At 46.5% G+C, this 16,660-nt stretch overlaps 1 protein-coding gene across 1 annotated transcript in view; it reads left to right on the plus strand.

Moving 5' to 3' along the window:
• Mtor (serine/threonine-protein kinase Tor) overlaps positions 1–16,660 on the plus strand; it is a 72,872-nt gene that overhangs the window by 16,359 nt on the left and 39,853 nt on the right. The window contains exons 14-33 of the mRNA XM_077676415.1: positions 750–842; positions 1,888–2,022; positions 2,609–2,738; positions 3,091–3,281; positions 3,852–3,905; positions 4,161–4,247; positions 4,316–4,483; positions 4,837–4,949; positions 5,422–5,536; positions 6,481–6,621; positions 7,847–7,993; positions 8,729–8,871; positions 9,195–9,357; positions 10,369–10,502; positions 10,807–10,885; positions 11,463–11,602; positions 11,702–11,802; positions 13,930–14,045; positions 14,323–14,400; positions 14,554–14,661. Of these exons, the coding sequence (XP_077532541.1) occupies positions 750–842; positions 1,888–2,022; positions 2,609–2,738; positions 3,091–3,281; positions 3,852–3,905; positions 4,161–4,247; positions 4,316–4,483; positions 4,837–4,949; positions 5,422–5,536; positions 6,481–6,621; positions 7,847–7,993; positions 8,729–8,871; positions 9,195–9,357; positions 10,369–10,502; positions 10,807–10,885; positions 11,463–11,602; positions 11,702–11,802; positions 13,930–14,045; positions 14,323–14,400; positions 14,554–14,661 (2,436 nt within the window). The remainder of the gene's footprint in view (positions 1–749; positions 843–1,887; positions 2,023–2,608; positions 2,739–3,090; positions 3,282–3,851; positions 3,906–4,160; positions 4,248–4,315; positions 4,484–4,836; positions 4,950–5,421; positions 5,537–6,480; positions 6,622–7,846; positions 7,994–8,728; positions 8,872–9,194; positions 9,358–10,368; positions 10,503–10,806; positions 10,886–11,462; positions 11,603–11,701; positions 11,803–13,929; positions 14,046–14,322; positions 14,401–14,553; positions 14,662–16,660) is intronic.

Genomic DNA, 16,660 nt, shown 5'->3' on the forward strand with positions numbered 1-16,660 from the left:
TCGCAGTGGTTTCTGTATTAAAAATACATGGAGGGTTGATTTAATGAAAAATACATCCAGAAAAATACAAAACCGGTCACCGGCGGTTTCCCTACCGTCCTTGTGAGAAATCAAAGCATCAGTCACGAAACGTTCCACTAGATAGTTTTCATGTTCCGCTTGGAACACACGTGGAGTACGGTGTCACGATTCGCGTGTGTCTTCACTGTACGGCAGCGCTGGAATCGAGGCATTCGGCATGGAGCAGTGGAATGCGGTAAATTTAAATTTAAATTGACTTGAGCAAACCGCAAGTGTGTTTATCTTGGGAGGAGCGAGACAGGAGAAGAACAGCATGAGAGGTGAGCGGGAAAGAGAAGGGAGGCATTTACTGTCGTCTTTTGTTGGCATTTGCAATGAAGTGAGCAGATACGCGGCCAATTTTTACTCTGGTGTGCATTAAAGGGGACAAAAAATTTACACTTAGTGAGCTACTGGTTGGCTCCCTGAGAATACACTGTGTTGAGAAACAATAGAAAGGGATCTACGGTGAAGACCTCTTGACTAGCAGTGCTGTTTGTGCATTTATTGAGATTACTTTGCCTTCTTTTGAAACAATTTCTGGAAGAAGATTACAAATTTTCACATTGTTTTCTTTTTTGTGGTGGTCTGGCATGTATTTTGAACCAGGAGACTGCCTATCAGTGCTACATGAATGGCTGAACATCTGAGCATTACTTTTTGCTGTTTTGTTTGCTTGGCTTTTGCAGGTCAGTGGCACCGAGATGCGCAAATGGATGAGTGAACTGCTGCCAATCATCATTGACATGCTCCAGGACTCGTCATCATTGCCCAAGAGAGAGGTTCGTTTCGTGGATTTCCCCAACGTGCACGTCTCGCTCCGGAAACATTCCATTTTTCAAGCCAAGCTTGTATTGGCCGACTCATGTCGCCGTCAATGTTGCCAGCAAAACCCTCCTCCTCCCTCATTCGCTCCCTCCTCACCCGCAGCTGGTGGCTCCTCTCACAGGTGGCGTGCCAGATTATGCCATGCTCCCAGCCAATCATAGGTGGTCCCTCCCTTCAAAGAAGGAAAAGGGAGGTTAGCTTGCTCCGTGTGCGCCATTTTCCCGCCAGTTTAAGGCCAGCTGCGCCTTGGGTAGGCCACGCTTGGTCCGCTTCACCGAAGAGCAGCACCAACTTGGGGCATTTGCATGCGAGTCAAGCTCAGCGAAATTACACGGATTGGGTTGGTGTTGGTCGACGGTTGGGTTGTGGTTGGTCCAGGGTTGGGCATTTGGTTTTACAGGGATTTCACAAGGGATTGGTTTTTGGTTTCACGGGGTTGGACGAGCTTTGCGTGGACCCCTGTTACCAGTAGGGAAGGGGTTAGTTAGTTTTTTATTTGTTGCAGTAAAAGGGGAAAAAGAGAAAGAGATACCGTGTATGATGGCAGCTAACCAGTGCAATGCCGCATTGCAAGCACTAAGAAATTACCATTTGTTGCCAAGTTTTGCGTTGCTCAGAGGGATGCACCGTTACCCGGCGTCTAGTGTCCTTTTGTAAGGATGGCTTCCTTCACCTAAACATAAGGGATTGCTTGCTGCTAGAAACCAAAAAACATGTTCATTCACTGCTCTACACTGCTATCTAGACAGCTCATGATTGAACAGCACACGTTGTCAAGGGCGCATACTGCACAGCAGTTGCAGAAAAGGCGACAAGAGAGCTTTGAAGTCGTTTAGTTCTTTTTGTTACCAAGCTGCAGTTGTCATTGTTCGGAAAATTTCTTGAGCAGGTTTAGTTCTGCGGCGCATACGAGCAGTTCAAAAAAACGTGCGAAAGTTGCAGCTTGACCTGTTTGTTGTAATTTACTTCTTGTGTGTGCCTTCTGCCCTTCGTTCTCAGATCAGCCTGTGGACCCTGGGCCAGTTGGTGGAGAGCACAGGCTATGTGGTGGAGCCCTACCACAAGTACCCCACCCTTCTGGATGTGCTGCTCAACTTTCTCAAGACGGAGCAGTCCAGTAGTATTCGTAGAGAGGTGAGCGCATTTCTGTTTGTTCTTTTTAATGCTGAAGGCATTGCCTTTGTGCCTGTGAGCAATTTCTTGACTGTAACTGCCACAGTAACTGCCTTGTGGTCGCGTGTTTGTCAATGATGCATTTTACGGATAAATTTTTGTGAAGCAAGAACCTTATGTTCGGCCCATAGGCGTTGGTCACGTTTTGTAGTTCACGTACAGTAGTCTCTAACTTTGACTGCAACAGTGTTTCTGTATTAAGCTGAGCATTGGCTTGTTCGGGCACTGTTATTGGCTGGCATTTTGTTTACGTTAGAGCAGCTGCCCTAACAAAGACAATAGATGGGGTTTCAAGCCACATACAAGAATGAACGTTTCTTTAGCTCCAGAAATTTGGTAAGCCGAGCTGGAGCCAGCTGGCCATTAACGTTTGTGTTTTTGGTTAGTACAGTGTTTGTTGGTTGTAATTAAGTTGCATCGAGCTGGGCATTAATATTTTCTTTTTTTCATTAGTAAAGTGTTTGTGGGTCCATTTGCTCCTTCCTTCCTGGGTGGCAACTTGGTGCATTGTATGTGCATGAACGGTTCCTTCCAAACACACCTCCAGGCTATCCGCGTGCTCGGTCTTCTGGGTGCCCTGGATCCGTTCAAGCACAAGCTAAACCTGGGGATGATAGACGATTTCAGCGACTCTGGTGCCGTCGTCAGCATCAGTGTGATACCACCAGAAAGCCAAGGTCAGTGTGTGGCTCTTTCTCCCTCTCCCTTTTTCTTTTTGGGACATTAGTGAATGACCGAGAACAGTTACTGTCTAGTAAAAGCTTAACTTTTGCCGTAGGCATGCTTGCAAGCAGTTGAATGGTACTGCAGTTGAAGCTGCTCCAATTAGTCACTTATTCTTCGAGAAACGTATTTCGTGTATATTTTAGTATGGAAATTTTCTTATGCCGTGCTTACGAGGAGGCAGGTGCTGTTCTTCAACATTTTACGTTTACTGGCACAGCACTGAAGTGCTAGCCTCACTTGAGCTGGGCAAAGTGGGTGATTGTTTCAATGCTGGAGTGCTGACCAGTGGACGTGGGCGTGCAGAGCTCAGTGCGAGCGAGATGCTGGTGAGCATGGGGGGGAGCCTGGAAGAGTTCTACCCGGCCATGGTGGTGTCCACGTTGATGCGTATCATGCGCGACCCCACCCTCAGCCAGCACCACACCAACGTCGTCCAGGCGGTCGTCTTCATCTTCCAGAGCCTCGGCCTCCGCTGCGTGCCCTATGTGCCACAGGTGAGCACTGGAAAGGGAGTGAAAGAGCACTTGCGGCACTGGTTTGCAACATCGTTCGGCACTAACTCACCATGAGAAATTTAAATTTTCATCATTTGTACCGGTTGGTTATTGTAACACAGTTTGTACAAGCTGAATGTGCTCACAATTAGGTAAATTGTACCCTGCAAATTTATTAGTGTCATTGTCAGAAGATTGTTCTCTGTATTTCTATCCTGTGTCCCATCTGTTAACACTATCAAGGTCTTCAGTATTATGTAACCAGCTACCCCAACTTTCTAAAGCCCTTCATTTCTGAATGTACCTGCTTTTTTGGGGGCCAAAGAAATGCGTGTAATTAGGTCTGAAATACCTCAGAACATGGCCTACTTAGTCTAAATTCAAACCTGGTAGTGTAATTGTACAGCTTCTATAACACTTTTCTGTGTCCCCTTTTAAGAGCAGTTGCAGCCAAATAACCATCACTAGCCCTTTATGTCTTCCCTTCTGGTTATTCCATATGCTTGGTGTTAGCTGTGCTAGTTGATGAGTCGTGTTCACTGAATTTTCTGCTTCTGCTTCTACTTCCAGGTTCTACCAGCGCTGCTCAATGTAGTGCGCACCGTAGATGCTACATTCAGGGAGGTAAGTCTTGCAACAGCTCTGAGACGAGCTTTGAACTCCTCGTTAAGCTGTCACGTGATTTGGTACGCAAGCGTTGCTAATAATCCAGAGAAAGTTCTTTCTTTTTTTCGAATTCTTTGCATCGCTGGAAGTTTGGCAATGAGCTCCCAATGGAGCTCATTGCCAACTCCTAATCCATTGGGAGTTGGAGGATTCGAGAGCAACTGAGAGGGAGACCTTTGTCGAAGCTAAGTTTGGGTGGACGTCCTCTTGCAGTTCCACTTCCGTCAGCTGGGCCAGCTGATTGCCATTGTGAGGCAGCACATCCGCAACTACCTGGACGACATCTTTGCCCTGATCAAGGTGAGTGCATCAGTATGCCTCCCCCCCCACTGTTGTCACGCAACCTCAATGCATATCTCGATGTGCAGGAGTTCTGGGCTGTGAACAGCCCCATCCAGCTGACCATCATCATGCTGGTGGAGCAGATTGTGACCTCTCTGGGGTCGGACTTCAAGGTGTACCTGCCCAAGCTGGTGCCCCATGCCCTCAAGGTCTTCATGCACGACATGAGCGCAGACAGGGCCGTCACCGCCAAGGTAAGAGGGCGAAGGCCCCCCCTCCTCCTTTGTGGGCACGGGCCTCCTTTGCCACTTGGAAACTTCAGCAGAAACCTTCGTGGGAGAATCTTTGCTGCTTGTGGGAGGGCCGAGTTATGAGCGGAGTAAAAATGATCCCAGCCCTGCTAGCACGTTGCACCGTAGAGAAAGGTCTGATTACAGGAAAGTTTTTCAGCAGCAGCTTTGAGACAGCTATTTCGTCATGTTGCTTTTTCATAATGACTTTGCCAGTAAGGACTTTCCTTATTTGTATCTGTAACTGGTTGGCTAGATGACCGAAAATGTCCTCTTAAAAAGCGATTCGCTCTCTTTGTTTGTGTCCTGTAATTCAGCTGCTGACGGCACTGCAGAAGTTTGGTTGCAACCTTGACGACTACCTGCACCTGATACTGCCCCCCATTGTCAAGTTGTTTGACTCGCCTGATGTCCCCAAGAACGTTCGGGCGTAAGTCTTTGCCTTTCAAAAGTCTATGATGGAGCCGACTTTATGCAATAAGAATTCATCTGACCATATCTTGCAGATTCTGCACATGTGAAGCCTAATATCGCTAACATTGATCGAAAGTGAAACACTCGATATTTTTTCCAATATGCAATCCTTGCATTTTGGTGCATGACGTTTGTGAGCATTACATGGGATATGTGTGGGAAAAGATGACAGCCATGCATTTTTGTTTGTGGACAAAAACGTTTTGTTACTTGCACGGTCACCTACGCCACTTTGCTGAATTCTCAAGGCAGTTCTCAGCTCATCCATACCTGCACACTGCTCTTTTTTCATTGTTTTTTCACCTAAGATATGACACTTTAAATATGCAGCAGAGTATTTAGCATGTTTGAAGTACAGTACCCACTTAATTAACTGGATGGGGCGATGTTGAAACCAGAGTGAGTGTTTCCTCCCCTCTCCACTGCAGCACAGCCCTGGAGACCATTGACGTTCTCTCCGAGTCCCTGGACTTCTCGGAGTTTGCTGCACGCATCATCCATCCCCTCGTCCGCACCCTTGACACTACCCCCGAGTTGCGCTCAGTGAGTGGCACATCATGGCAGCTTCCGTTGCATTCTCCTGTGTGGACCCGTCACTTGCAATGGGTGCAACTTGGCAGTGCACTTCACTGTGGAGACACAAGTGGCATTGCAGGAAAAGATTGGTTCACTTGATTTACTTTGGCTGCATCTTCTGGGGTGGAGTATGGCGAAGGGTTTCCCTTGTGCAGTTTAAAACTGAGAAACGTAATCAACAGAAAGGTCGGTACAGTGTCGTGATGATACCAGGACAATCGCCTTCTTGGGGTATATACCGCCCTTTGTGAATGCTGTTGGGAGTACGCGCCGTGTGCAGTAGACAGCCTTATAGCATGAAGGCGACGGCGTTGAAGCTCGAGCTCCTGTGCTCGCCTGGCGGGATCTGTCGGCCATCTTTGGAACCTGCTTTCTAAACACCTGCTCTGCCTGGTCTCTTCAATCGGACACTTTGCCTAATAAATACGTTCTGCCCACCTGCATCAGTCTGCGGTTTATGGCTGCATCCATCAGGACGTATCAGTAGTATTAAATTGGAACAACCTGAAGGAAGAAGAGGGTTTAATTAGCCATCTGATTGGCTTCTGAAACGCGTGAAGTGCGTAAACCATTGTAGCAAAGTACCAAACCATTGTCCACTCAGCTTTCGAGAAGGAGAGAGTCCTCTGTGAGACGGTGCGTAGTTAAAATGGTGAAACTTCACGACTAATTAGAGGTGTATTGCTTCCCTAGTTATGGTACATCCTAATTGCTTGATATTTTTAGTCAGCATGCCCAAAATTTTCACTCTTTTTTTACATTGCAGCTTTTCAGTGCCGTGAAGTTATAGTTCGGTATATGGGGACTTTATTGACACTGCAGGAGCGGTTTGTTTCGTGTAGCTGCGATTGCTTTTCTTTGGTGTTTGGTTGGAACCCTTAGCTTTGTGCCTGCCATCGTGTTTTTTGCAGCAAGCAATGGACACCTTGTGTGCTATGGTTGTTCAGCTGGGCAAAAAGTACAAGGTCTTTCTGCCTCTGGCAACCAAGGTGATCGACAACCACAGGATCACCCATCAGCGGTACAATTCCCTGGTCACGAAAATCATTCGGGTGGGTACCGTATGTTGCTTGTGTCTTTGCTTCCACGTGTGCACTTAGTTCACCAATTCCCTAGCGACTGTTGCCGAGTTGTGTCTTGATTATGAAGTATCCTTTCTGGATGACACGCCAGTGATGCTTTCGTGCCAATGGTGCCTTCACGGGATTTTTAAAAACTTATCTTTAGTGTGCATATTTTAACCTCCATATTCTTTTCAAACTTGAATAACATTCCACTTGTCAGTCACTCCTCGTTCTCTGTGTCTGTGCTGTTCAAGCAGTGAATCCGAATCAGTTAGCCCAATGCTCCCTTTTTCTGCAGTTTTGTGTACGTTATATTAATAGCATTCATGAGGCTTTTATTTATACTGGAGTTGCATACTAGGACATTATTTACTAGCCACCTCAGCCTTGTGCAAATAACCACCCAGGCCTTGCCCCACCCTCCGAGCCTAGCTTCCAGAAGACCATAGCGGTTTTGTGGGAGACCGTGATGCTGAGGGGTGGGAGCTGCATTTCGTACTGAGGCATTGTCACAAACTGATTTACTCAGTGCAGGTACCTCTTGCCAAATCAGCTATCAGGAAAGAAGAATCCACTCTTAATATTGACCGGGAATGTTAGTTCTATAGTAAAAAATATGTGTAATGAGTTTGCATCTTTAGAATTTGCTGGATCAACTTCATTTCAATAAAGGATGATGCCACCCGAGGGACCTTTCATTGTGGTTTCGTAAGAAACTGTAGGCAGTCTCAATGTACATGTGCAGAGTGCTGAAAAAAAGTTCCAAATGGGAAATTAACAAAACGACCTGGCCTGGCAGAGAATAAAAAGGTTTTGGAAGGGTAGCCAACGGCAGAGCATGGAGCATTGGTTCAGTAATGAGTGGAACCTGAATGAAAGAACGTGGACAGGACACAGATCTAGCTCGAACCTCTCAAAACTGTGGCCTCAAGTAGGCCATTGGTAACACAAATAGTTGGGGCTCATAGTTACCTTCAGAACTGCTGGTTTTAACGCATCCTTGCAAATTTTGTCGCAAAGATTTGCGATATGAAGAATGTAACCTGTTCTCTGGGTTTATTTGATGTAGTTTCTCTTTTGTATCTCCCAAGAAATCGTCCAAATTGGCTGCAGGATGCGCAAATAAACAGTGTTGATGCTCGCGCAGTTTGTTGTTTTGCCTGAAAGAAAACGTAGACGGCCCAGAGTGCTAGTATGCTGCCTTTGTACGCAGAGCACGAGTCTCGTAGATGACGAGGAAACGTTCACGATGGACAGACGGCAGCCCCGAAGCCGACAGCAGTCGGAGGACCAGGCCGTAACGAATCCCGAGATCACCACGGTCAAGAAGCAGAAGGTCTGCTCAGCCAACCTGGAACGGGTGAGGCACCTCCTCCTCCTCTTCCATCATCGTCATAATCATCATCATCCTGCTCATGTCCACTGCAAAGGCCTCTCCCTTTGACCTCCAACCTCTCCTGTCCTGTGCCGCTCGAGTTCATTCTTTGCCTCTGAATATCCTTATTTCATCCCTGCATCGAGTAATTGGCCTTCCCCTTCGTCTAGGTTGTCTCTCTATATCCATTCTGTTGACCTGGTGGTCCACTGGTTGTTGATTCGTCTCACTACGTGACCAGCCCAAGTCCATTTCTTTTTCTTTATTTGGACTATGATATCTTCTACTCTAGTTTGTTCTCTGATCCAGGAAGCTCGTTTCCTGACTCTGAATGTCACTATCTGCCATTTCAAACATTTGGGGGAACAAGGTTGACTTTATGGCGATGCTTGTACAGAGATGCACAGGGCAGACTTCTCAAGTGTCTGTGTGAAGACTTTGATGTATGTTTGGTTGTGCATGCCTTGCAATGATAAACCTTTTGAAAAAGTGGAGGTTTGGTTCTGGTCACCGTGTAATTTGAATAACGGGTGTAGTGCTGAGGTTGCATTGGCTGCTCGTTAAATGCCGTTTTTTTAATGCTAGTGGATACTTCCAAACAAGTACCAAAGGCACAGGAAATGCATATATTTTCGTGAGGAGCTGCTTCTGCATTTTAGTAGCTTAACTAGTTTGTTGGTGCAATGAAGGCTAAGCTCGTTGTCTGCAACTGCCCCACAGCTGTGGACCCCCTGCAAGCGGGTCTCCAAGGACGACTGGCTGGAGTGGCTGAGGAGGCTGAGCATTGAGCTGCTGAAGGCCTCGCCGTCCCCAGCCCTCCGGTCCTGCTGGTCCTTGGCCCACAGCTACAACCAGCTGCCCAAGTGAGTGCACCGCCACAACCAGTGGGACCCCTTTCTCTTGCTCCAAATTGGGGCCATAATCTGCGAAGCTTAATAAGAACGTCCTGTTTGATCCATCCTGACCTTCCTAGCTCCTACTAGCCTCTTCTATGTTTTTTGGAAATGTCGAGGAAGATAGGCCATCCAACAGCTTGGAGAATTCACTTTGTGCGAAAGCAAGAAGCTTTGGTACCCCCCTGGCCGTCATAGTAAAGCTTGCCAGTGCAGAATTCGCAGGTGTTGACTGTGGGACGTGTGAAGGCATTTGAACGTCTTGAGACGCCCCTTCTGCCAATGACCAACAGGGACCTGTTCAATGCGGCCTTCCTGTCGTGCTGGGTCTGCCTGGGGGAGAACGACCAGAAGGAGATCATCGAGAACTTCCAGAAGGCCCTCATGGACCAGGACATCCCCGAGATCACCCAGACCCTGCTCAACCTGGCCGAGTTCATGGAGCACTGCGAAAAGGTCGCCCGCCATCTCTTTTTCTCACTGCACGTGTGTGTACCAAATTGGGGGGAATGAAATGAAGCATGCTTGTCCCCACAGGGACTACGTGTGAGCCAAGCTTCGTAGCTGTGCCTACTCGCAAACTTTGTACTGCTCATCAACAAGCAGTGTAATGTGGGGAAATGCAAGTCAAAGTTTTGCTGTCCTTCTATTGTGCAGCAGTTCCGGTGTTGTGACCTTAGATGTTTCTTCTGTGGTTCATGTTCAGACACTCTCTCTAGTGAGGCCACACTTACACCCCTATCACCTGGCAAATCTAATGCCATTCAAAGTGAATGACATTAGCTGTTAATGACATTCGGTTTGGCCATGCGGGTCTACACGGCGAAACAAATGTCATTTCATAGTGATATCGGGGACGATTAGCGAGCTCGCAAAACCGCAAAATTATATTTGAAGTGCATCTAGAATGTTTTCATACATATTATTTTTTTAGAAACATAACAAAGGATTATTCTTTTTAAATAAATATACGAAAATCACCGGTTTAGATGACAGCAGTAGACATCAGAAGCCGAGACAAGTCCGCCAAAAATCCGTATTAGGGTAGCACATGCACTGGGGGCGAGATTTTCTTTTTTGTTAGTGCTTGTTAGTTTTTCTCTATTTGAAAAAGAACATGAAGGGGAACATATAAATTATCTAACAGTTTTTAGAAACAGTATTCTTTGGTTTATTACTGAACTATTTCTCTAGTGACGCGCCACTGCTGTCGAGGGTATGCTCATTTGGCTGCTGAATGAGCTCCCAAACCTCAATTAGCCGCTGAATGTCATTCTATTCAAATGTCATTTGGTATTCTTGTGTAGCACCGAATTAATGACATTTAGAGTGAATGACATTTGCTCTAAATGTCATTAGATCTGCCGTTTGACAGGGGTATTAGTTTGAATCCCTGCTGAAAACAAGTGCTGATCAGTGTCTTGTACTGGTTGTTGTCCTGATTGTTTTCTTCGTTTGCGTGACCAGGGTCCACTGCCACTTGACCAGAGGCTGCTTGGTGAGCGGGCCATGAAGTGCAGAGCATACGCCAAGGCACTCCACTACAAGGAGGACGAATTTCACAAGGGCCCCACCACTGAGGTCCTGGAAGCACTGATCAGGTGTGTGTCAGTCATCGCAGCAGTATGGAATGTGTGGTCGCATTGCCTGGCGCTTGTTTAAACCTTCATAAGTGCTGCATTGTGTGCAAAAAAGCAAGTGTTGTTTCGACTTGGAGCTTTGTCAGTGTGGCATTTTTTACTTAATTTCAACTTGGTCGGTCAGAAGCCAGATGTAGTAGAATAAAAAGAGAAAAGAGAATATTTCGGCTACTTCAGAATTAAATGATGAAAAACTGAATTGATGTGAATGCTTTTTTAATAGATTGTTATTGTCTTCCTCCGCTCTCTCTTTCTCTTTCTGCAGCATCAACAACAAGTTGCAGCAGCCTGAAGCCGCCGCGGGTGTCTTAGAATACGCAACCAAGTGTCACGCAACAGACCTGGTTGGCCAGCTTTTTGTCTCTGTCCTAACTTTGCATGCCCATTTTGCGTGAAGCATATTTAAAACCCTGTTTTTAACTATTGCATAGTCGTTTCCTACACCGAACTTCACATGAATGCCAGCAGGTTGATATGTGCCTTGTCCTTTTGAATTAGCCGTTAAATTCACACCCTGACCAACAATTTTTCATCTTTTTGGGAGCAGGAATTCATTTAGTGCATGTGACTGCAAAGTACACTTTCTTCAAGCTTTCATGAAATGCTTTCGACATTTCCGCATCTTCCCCTTGGTTCCATCGCGCACCAACAGTGCAGTCAATCCAACCATTGTTTTATCCTTCAAAGGAAATGCAAAAAATGGCTTACAAAGATGTAACATCATAACACACATGTAGTGGCATTTAGCACTGCTCAGACCATTAGGGCACAGATATTCAAAGATGCGTAAGGCGTCTTGCAGTGCTTCACAAACCCATGCGGAGTGTCTGGGTACTTGCTTGGTCGTTATGTTGAAACGGTGCTTCAGTGTCCTCGTATCACACCAGGGAACCTCCTGACAGAAGCGCCCCCTGTTTGCAGAGGGTGAAAGAGCGTTGGTACGAGAAGCTGCATGACTGGGAGAACGCACTCAGGGTGTATGGAAGAGCGCGGGAGCAGAAGCCAGACGACGTGGAGCTCATCTTGGGCCAGATGAGGTGTCTCGAAGTGCTCGGAGAGTGGTGAGCACTGCTTGCGAGTCGATTGTCGGCAGGGGGGCTGTCCCTCCGCTACTAAGAAGCGTGGTGGGTCCCGCCTTGTGTTGCTGCTGCATGGTGCAGGGACCAGCTGTACCACCTGGCCACCGAGAACTGGAGCGGCAGCGAGTATGCCAATCAGCAGAAGATGGCTCGCATGGCTTCGGCGGCTGCCTGGGGCCTTGGTGAGCTGTTCAGTTTTTTCAACTGGGAAGAGTCAGCATTGAAAACAGTTTGTTTGTTGTGTAAAGCATTAAGTCCTTAAATGCCCGAGAGTTCCATTTGTGCACACACGCATGACCAAACGTCCACACAATGCAATGCTGTGTAGTGCTATCTTTCTTACTATAATTTAAGGCGGTTCGCACATTTGTTTGAATGAAACACGGCCCAAGTGTAAGGTCACTTTTAAGTGCACATGGCTATGACACAACGGGACACCGGTCCGTATGATGTGGAAATTGAAGCAAGTTTAGATTATCGTGATCCGACAGCACAGTTTTGTGTCTTTCGGGTACCAACTTTAGGTGTGTTGGGCAGTGTACTCTGGGAAGACATGTTTTTGTTTTGAAAGGTCTGCAAAAGTTGAGAGCTCTGTTCATAATGCTTTTCCCTGAAATTCAGCATTGTCAGGCCTTTGAAACAAAGGAAATCGACAAAAAAAATTTCCCCGCATTTCCCCGAGGGGAAGAATGTGAAAGTGCGAATGCACGAGTTGAATTTGCGCGGTTCGGTAATGTTCGCGAAAGAGAGATCACACACACACACACAACTACAAAGAAAGAAAGATGCATTTATTCACAGACACCTATTTGTGTTGTCGTTGTACTTGATTGCTAGAGCGGATCTCAGCTTTGAAATTTCGTGTCAGTACTCCTTTAAGCGGGTGCATTAGCCCTTCTCACGCCCGATTCCTGGCCAATCCCCCACGTGGGTATGTGCCATGCACAGATACCTATTTGTGTTGTCGTTGTACGTGATTGCTAGAGCGGATCTCAGCTTTGAAATTTCGTGTCAGTACTCCTTTAAGCGGGTGCATTAGCCCTTCTCACGCCCGATTCCTGGTCAATCCCCCACGTGGGTATATGCCATGTCAGCGGTCAGGCAGCGCGCGCCCATCTCCCCCCGTTGCCAAGGAAGACGAGGAGATTCCTGGCCGATCCCCCACATGGGTATGTGCCATCTCCCCCCGTTGCCAAGGAAGACGAGGAGTGCGCGCACCCGCAGCTGTTGCTATGTGGACGGACGGCGGTCAACGGAATTCAGGGTCGCTTATAAAGTGCATTCGCACTTAAAAAGGAATTATTCCAGAGCACAACCTTACGCCCAACTCAAAATAGTTTTTCGTAGCAAGGACACCTGACCATGTTTGAGGAGCTGAGAGGAGTGAGAGAGGTAAGGACAAGACTACAGCTAGCATGCTGCAAAAGTTGGATGTTCCAAAGCAGCGTCCGCTACAAGGACTAGACTCGGCCACCTAAGCTTTTACCGTATTTACACGATTCTTAGTCGATTCCAATGTAGGTCGACCCCCCCAAAATTGCATCTCTCAGTTGCATCTCTCAAGAGCCGTGCGCTAGTGGTGCGCGCAGTAGATGTTAAAAAAGAAAAGATTTTGTATAAGCACACGGAATAACCAAGCACTGTGGGTTGAGCGGGAAAAACCGATTCGCTGCGAGATGACAACCATTGAAGCAACCGGCATCGGCCACTGCCGCGTGATATCAAAACAAGCAACATGGCGACTGACGGAAGCGGCAGCGCACGATTTCGGTTTATTAGTGAGTACATTACTAGCATTCAAGAAGCGTTTTGTTTGTCTCTAATAAAAAAAAAAGAGTTTTAGTGATCCCTTGATTTAATGCACGGCACTAACGTAGCCACAATCATCAAATTGTTCAGTACACTTCCGAATGTGATGGTGGGAGGTTAGTCGCTCTAATGTATGGTGGACAAAGGGCACAGATCGGGAATGCCAACTTTTAAAGTCGGCATCACTTTTTGCCAGAATGTATGCAGTGGTAAATTAATATGCTACACTTTGACCATAACCATGGAAACGAGAGTACAAAGCTGTCCCCACTTATTTCTCTTGCCGTTACTAGCGGTACACATTTCGATTTCAATTCTAAGTCGACATCCCAACATTGAATTGTCAAATTTGGAAAAAAAAAAAAAGGGCCGATCTACAATCGTGTAAATACGGTAGCATTTCGAGTGCCAGCCTTGTGCAAGTGTGGTGTATGCCTGAGTGGTGCACCTAATGCCACGGCTGCGTGGCCCTAACCCCTTTTCTTTGTCTAATTCCACAGAGAAGTGGGACACCATGGAGGAGTACGTGCAGGTGATACCCCGCGACACCACCGACAGTGCCTTCCACCACGCGGTGCTTGCCGTGCACCGGGAGAACTTCCAGGTGGCACAGCAGGTGAGGGCGGCTTGTTTGACCACCCGTCTTTCCTTTGAAAAACGGGAAGTTTTTGAGTGACCATTTCGTGTCTCTCTGTTGGGAGAAAAAAATCTCCTTGTTCTTTTCATTGTCAAAATTTTCAGAAGCCCATAAAGTCAGCTTTTTCCCTCCTTTTGTGAACGGAGTAGCCACTTAGGGTTGTGGGGTTTGCCTCTGAATTGTTGCTCTTACTAACGTTCCTTTCCCCTCATGTTGCCGTGGAGGTTGATTGCATGATGCTTGCCTTTCCTTTCAGTTTATTGACAAAGCCAGAGACCTGATAGACACGGACCTGACTGCCATGGTGGGGGAAAGCTACAGCAGAGCCTATGGGGTGTGTATTGACTGCGTGATTTTGAGGCAGTGCAAGAATTAGTTTGTTGTAGCCTACCTTGATTAGTTATGTCAAGTGTGTAGTTGTCTGTAAATTATGTGGCAGCCACTGATGTTTGTTAACAATCGTCGTCCCCACTTCAACGTGTGCCAGGCCATGGTGCAAGTGCAAATGCTGGCCGAACTGGAGGAAGTGATCCAGTACAAGCTCGTACCTGAGCGCAGGGAAGCCATCAAGCAGAAGTGGTGGGACAGGCTGCAGGTGAGCGCTTGCTTTGTCATCTACCATGAACCACCGTTATTGTCATACTTCTTTGATCTCATTTTCTTCTTCTTTTAACACGAAAGTGTTTTATTCCGGGCTAAACCAAGATTTCACTACCATCATATCTGTCACAGAAATGACGCCAGTACAATGAAGCACGCGGCCTGTAAAGGGTGCACCCCTGCACACGGGGTTCTTGCGGGGAAGCAACCTTTAGTACTAAAGAGTACGTTATACTTAGGGTTGTTCGTTTTCGGGTTCTATATTTTAACACGAAAGTGTTTTATGCCAAGATACACCAAGGTTTCACTGACATCATATCGGTTACGGAAATGACGCCAGTACACCTTGGCAGAAGCGACCCGGCAGCAGGATGTCTCTTGCCAAGCACACCCACAGGACAGCTACCTACCCGCAAATCATGCTCAGCTGCAGATTTCGCTGCACATTTCACTTTTGGGTTGTACTGGTTCCTATGACAGAGGAATCAACCACAGTTTTTCATCATGGTCATCATCATAATCCTCATTTTTATTTGTTCCCAAACAATGCTATTATAGCTAAGGGCAATTTCATTTCAGAGTGTTTGTGTACTTATTTTGTCAGTGCGAGCTTCATTGTTTCTATCTTGGGACCTCAGTTATGTGTTGCCTGGTCATGTGGCAGATTATCGCGGTCTCGGAAAACTTTCCGTACAAACAATGCAGCCGCCCCCCCCCCCCCCCCCCCATTTCTTTCTTCCCCTCCTTTAACCAATGCTGTTTACTATCAGTGCCTTTTCAAACTGCTTGGTATGCTGCGTCATATTGTTGATTTCTGTTGTGCCTTTTCTTCTTGCGCCACCTTGTACACGTACACTCATAGTGCCGTTTGTTTCTAGTCTTTGCCTTCATTGCCCTCTCCCCCTGTGTTGTTATTTTTGCCCTCTGGCTTATCTTGTAAATTATCCCGACAGCACCTGCCTGTGCTTGATTTCTTTATCTGCGATTGAAGAATGGTGTACGAAGTTGATTTTTCCACGCTTGGCACACCTTCAGGAAAACGAATGCCACTGATGCTTGGTGGTAAGATCGGAACAAATCAGGAGAGGCAGAAAGGAAGACTTGGAACTGCTCTTGTTTTTGCCAGTAACAGACGTGTGCGCCACTGTGTCTGCACTTAGAAGGAGGAACAGGAGGGATGAAAGGGCGAAGGCTGTGCTGCCCTCCTCTTTCTAGCCTCCCTGGCTATCCTCTATGTGAACTGTTTCTCCCACATCGCTTAATTTTCTGCAGCATCTGTGGGTTCAGTTCCAGCTGGAAGTATTTTAGCATTTAATTAAAAATGACCTGGTGAATCGGCAGACGGTACGACTTCTCGTTTGGTGTTGAAAATGCGGCTGACTTGCTGAAGCCTGTTTGTGTCAGTTAGCTGTTGTAGTTTATCATGAAGGTTTGGGCAGGGAGTCTGACTTATAACGCTGCCACGCGGCAAATTTAATGTCATTCCAATCGAGTGTCATTCGTTCAAAATGACATTTGTTTGCTGCCACACGAGAAAATGTAATAACATTCAGTCAAAATTACATTAGGCAACGAATGAGTTTGCGGAACCCATTTGACTGTGTTCTGCCAGCAAATGTATTACCGTATTTATTCGAATATAAGGCGGTCACGATTATAAGGCGAGGGGGGAGTTGAAGGATTCAAGAAAAAAAAAGTTTGCACACTAATATAAGGCGAAATAACTAAGGATGGGCGAATATAGATTTTGAGGTTCGAAGCGAATTCGAAGCGAATAGTGATTTGGTCGAATAATTTCGAATCGAATAGTTCGAATAGTGCACATTGCAAATCACAAAGACAAATGAGAAACTTGTGACCTGACTAATGTACACAATTTTTTCTTATAATTAGAACTCACGTAGGCACAGCATTGTGTAAAACTATTACCAGTTGAACATTTATTGGAAAATCTTACACACAGCTTTCCTTTGCTGTATTCACAAGTTTTCACG

This window comes from Haemaphysalis longicornis, unplaced genomic scaffold (genome assembly GCF_048455015.1).
Source record: "Haemaphysalis longicornis isolate Haplotype H1 unplaced genomic scaffold, Haemaphysalis longicornis Haplotype H1 scaffold_7, whole genome shotgun sequence".
NCBI lineage: Eukaryota > Metazoa > Arthropoda > Arachnida > Ixodida > Ixodidae > Haemaphysalis > Haemaphysalis longicornis.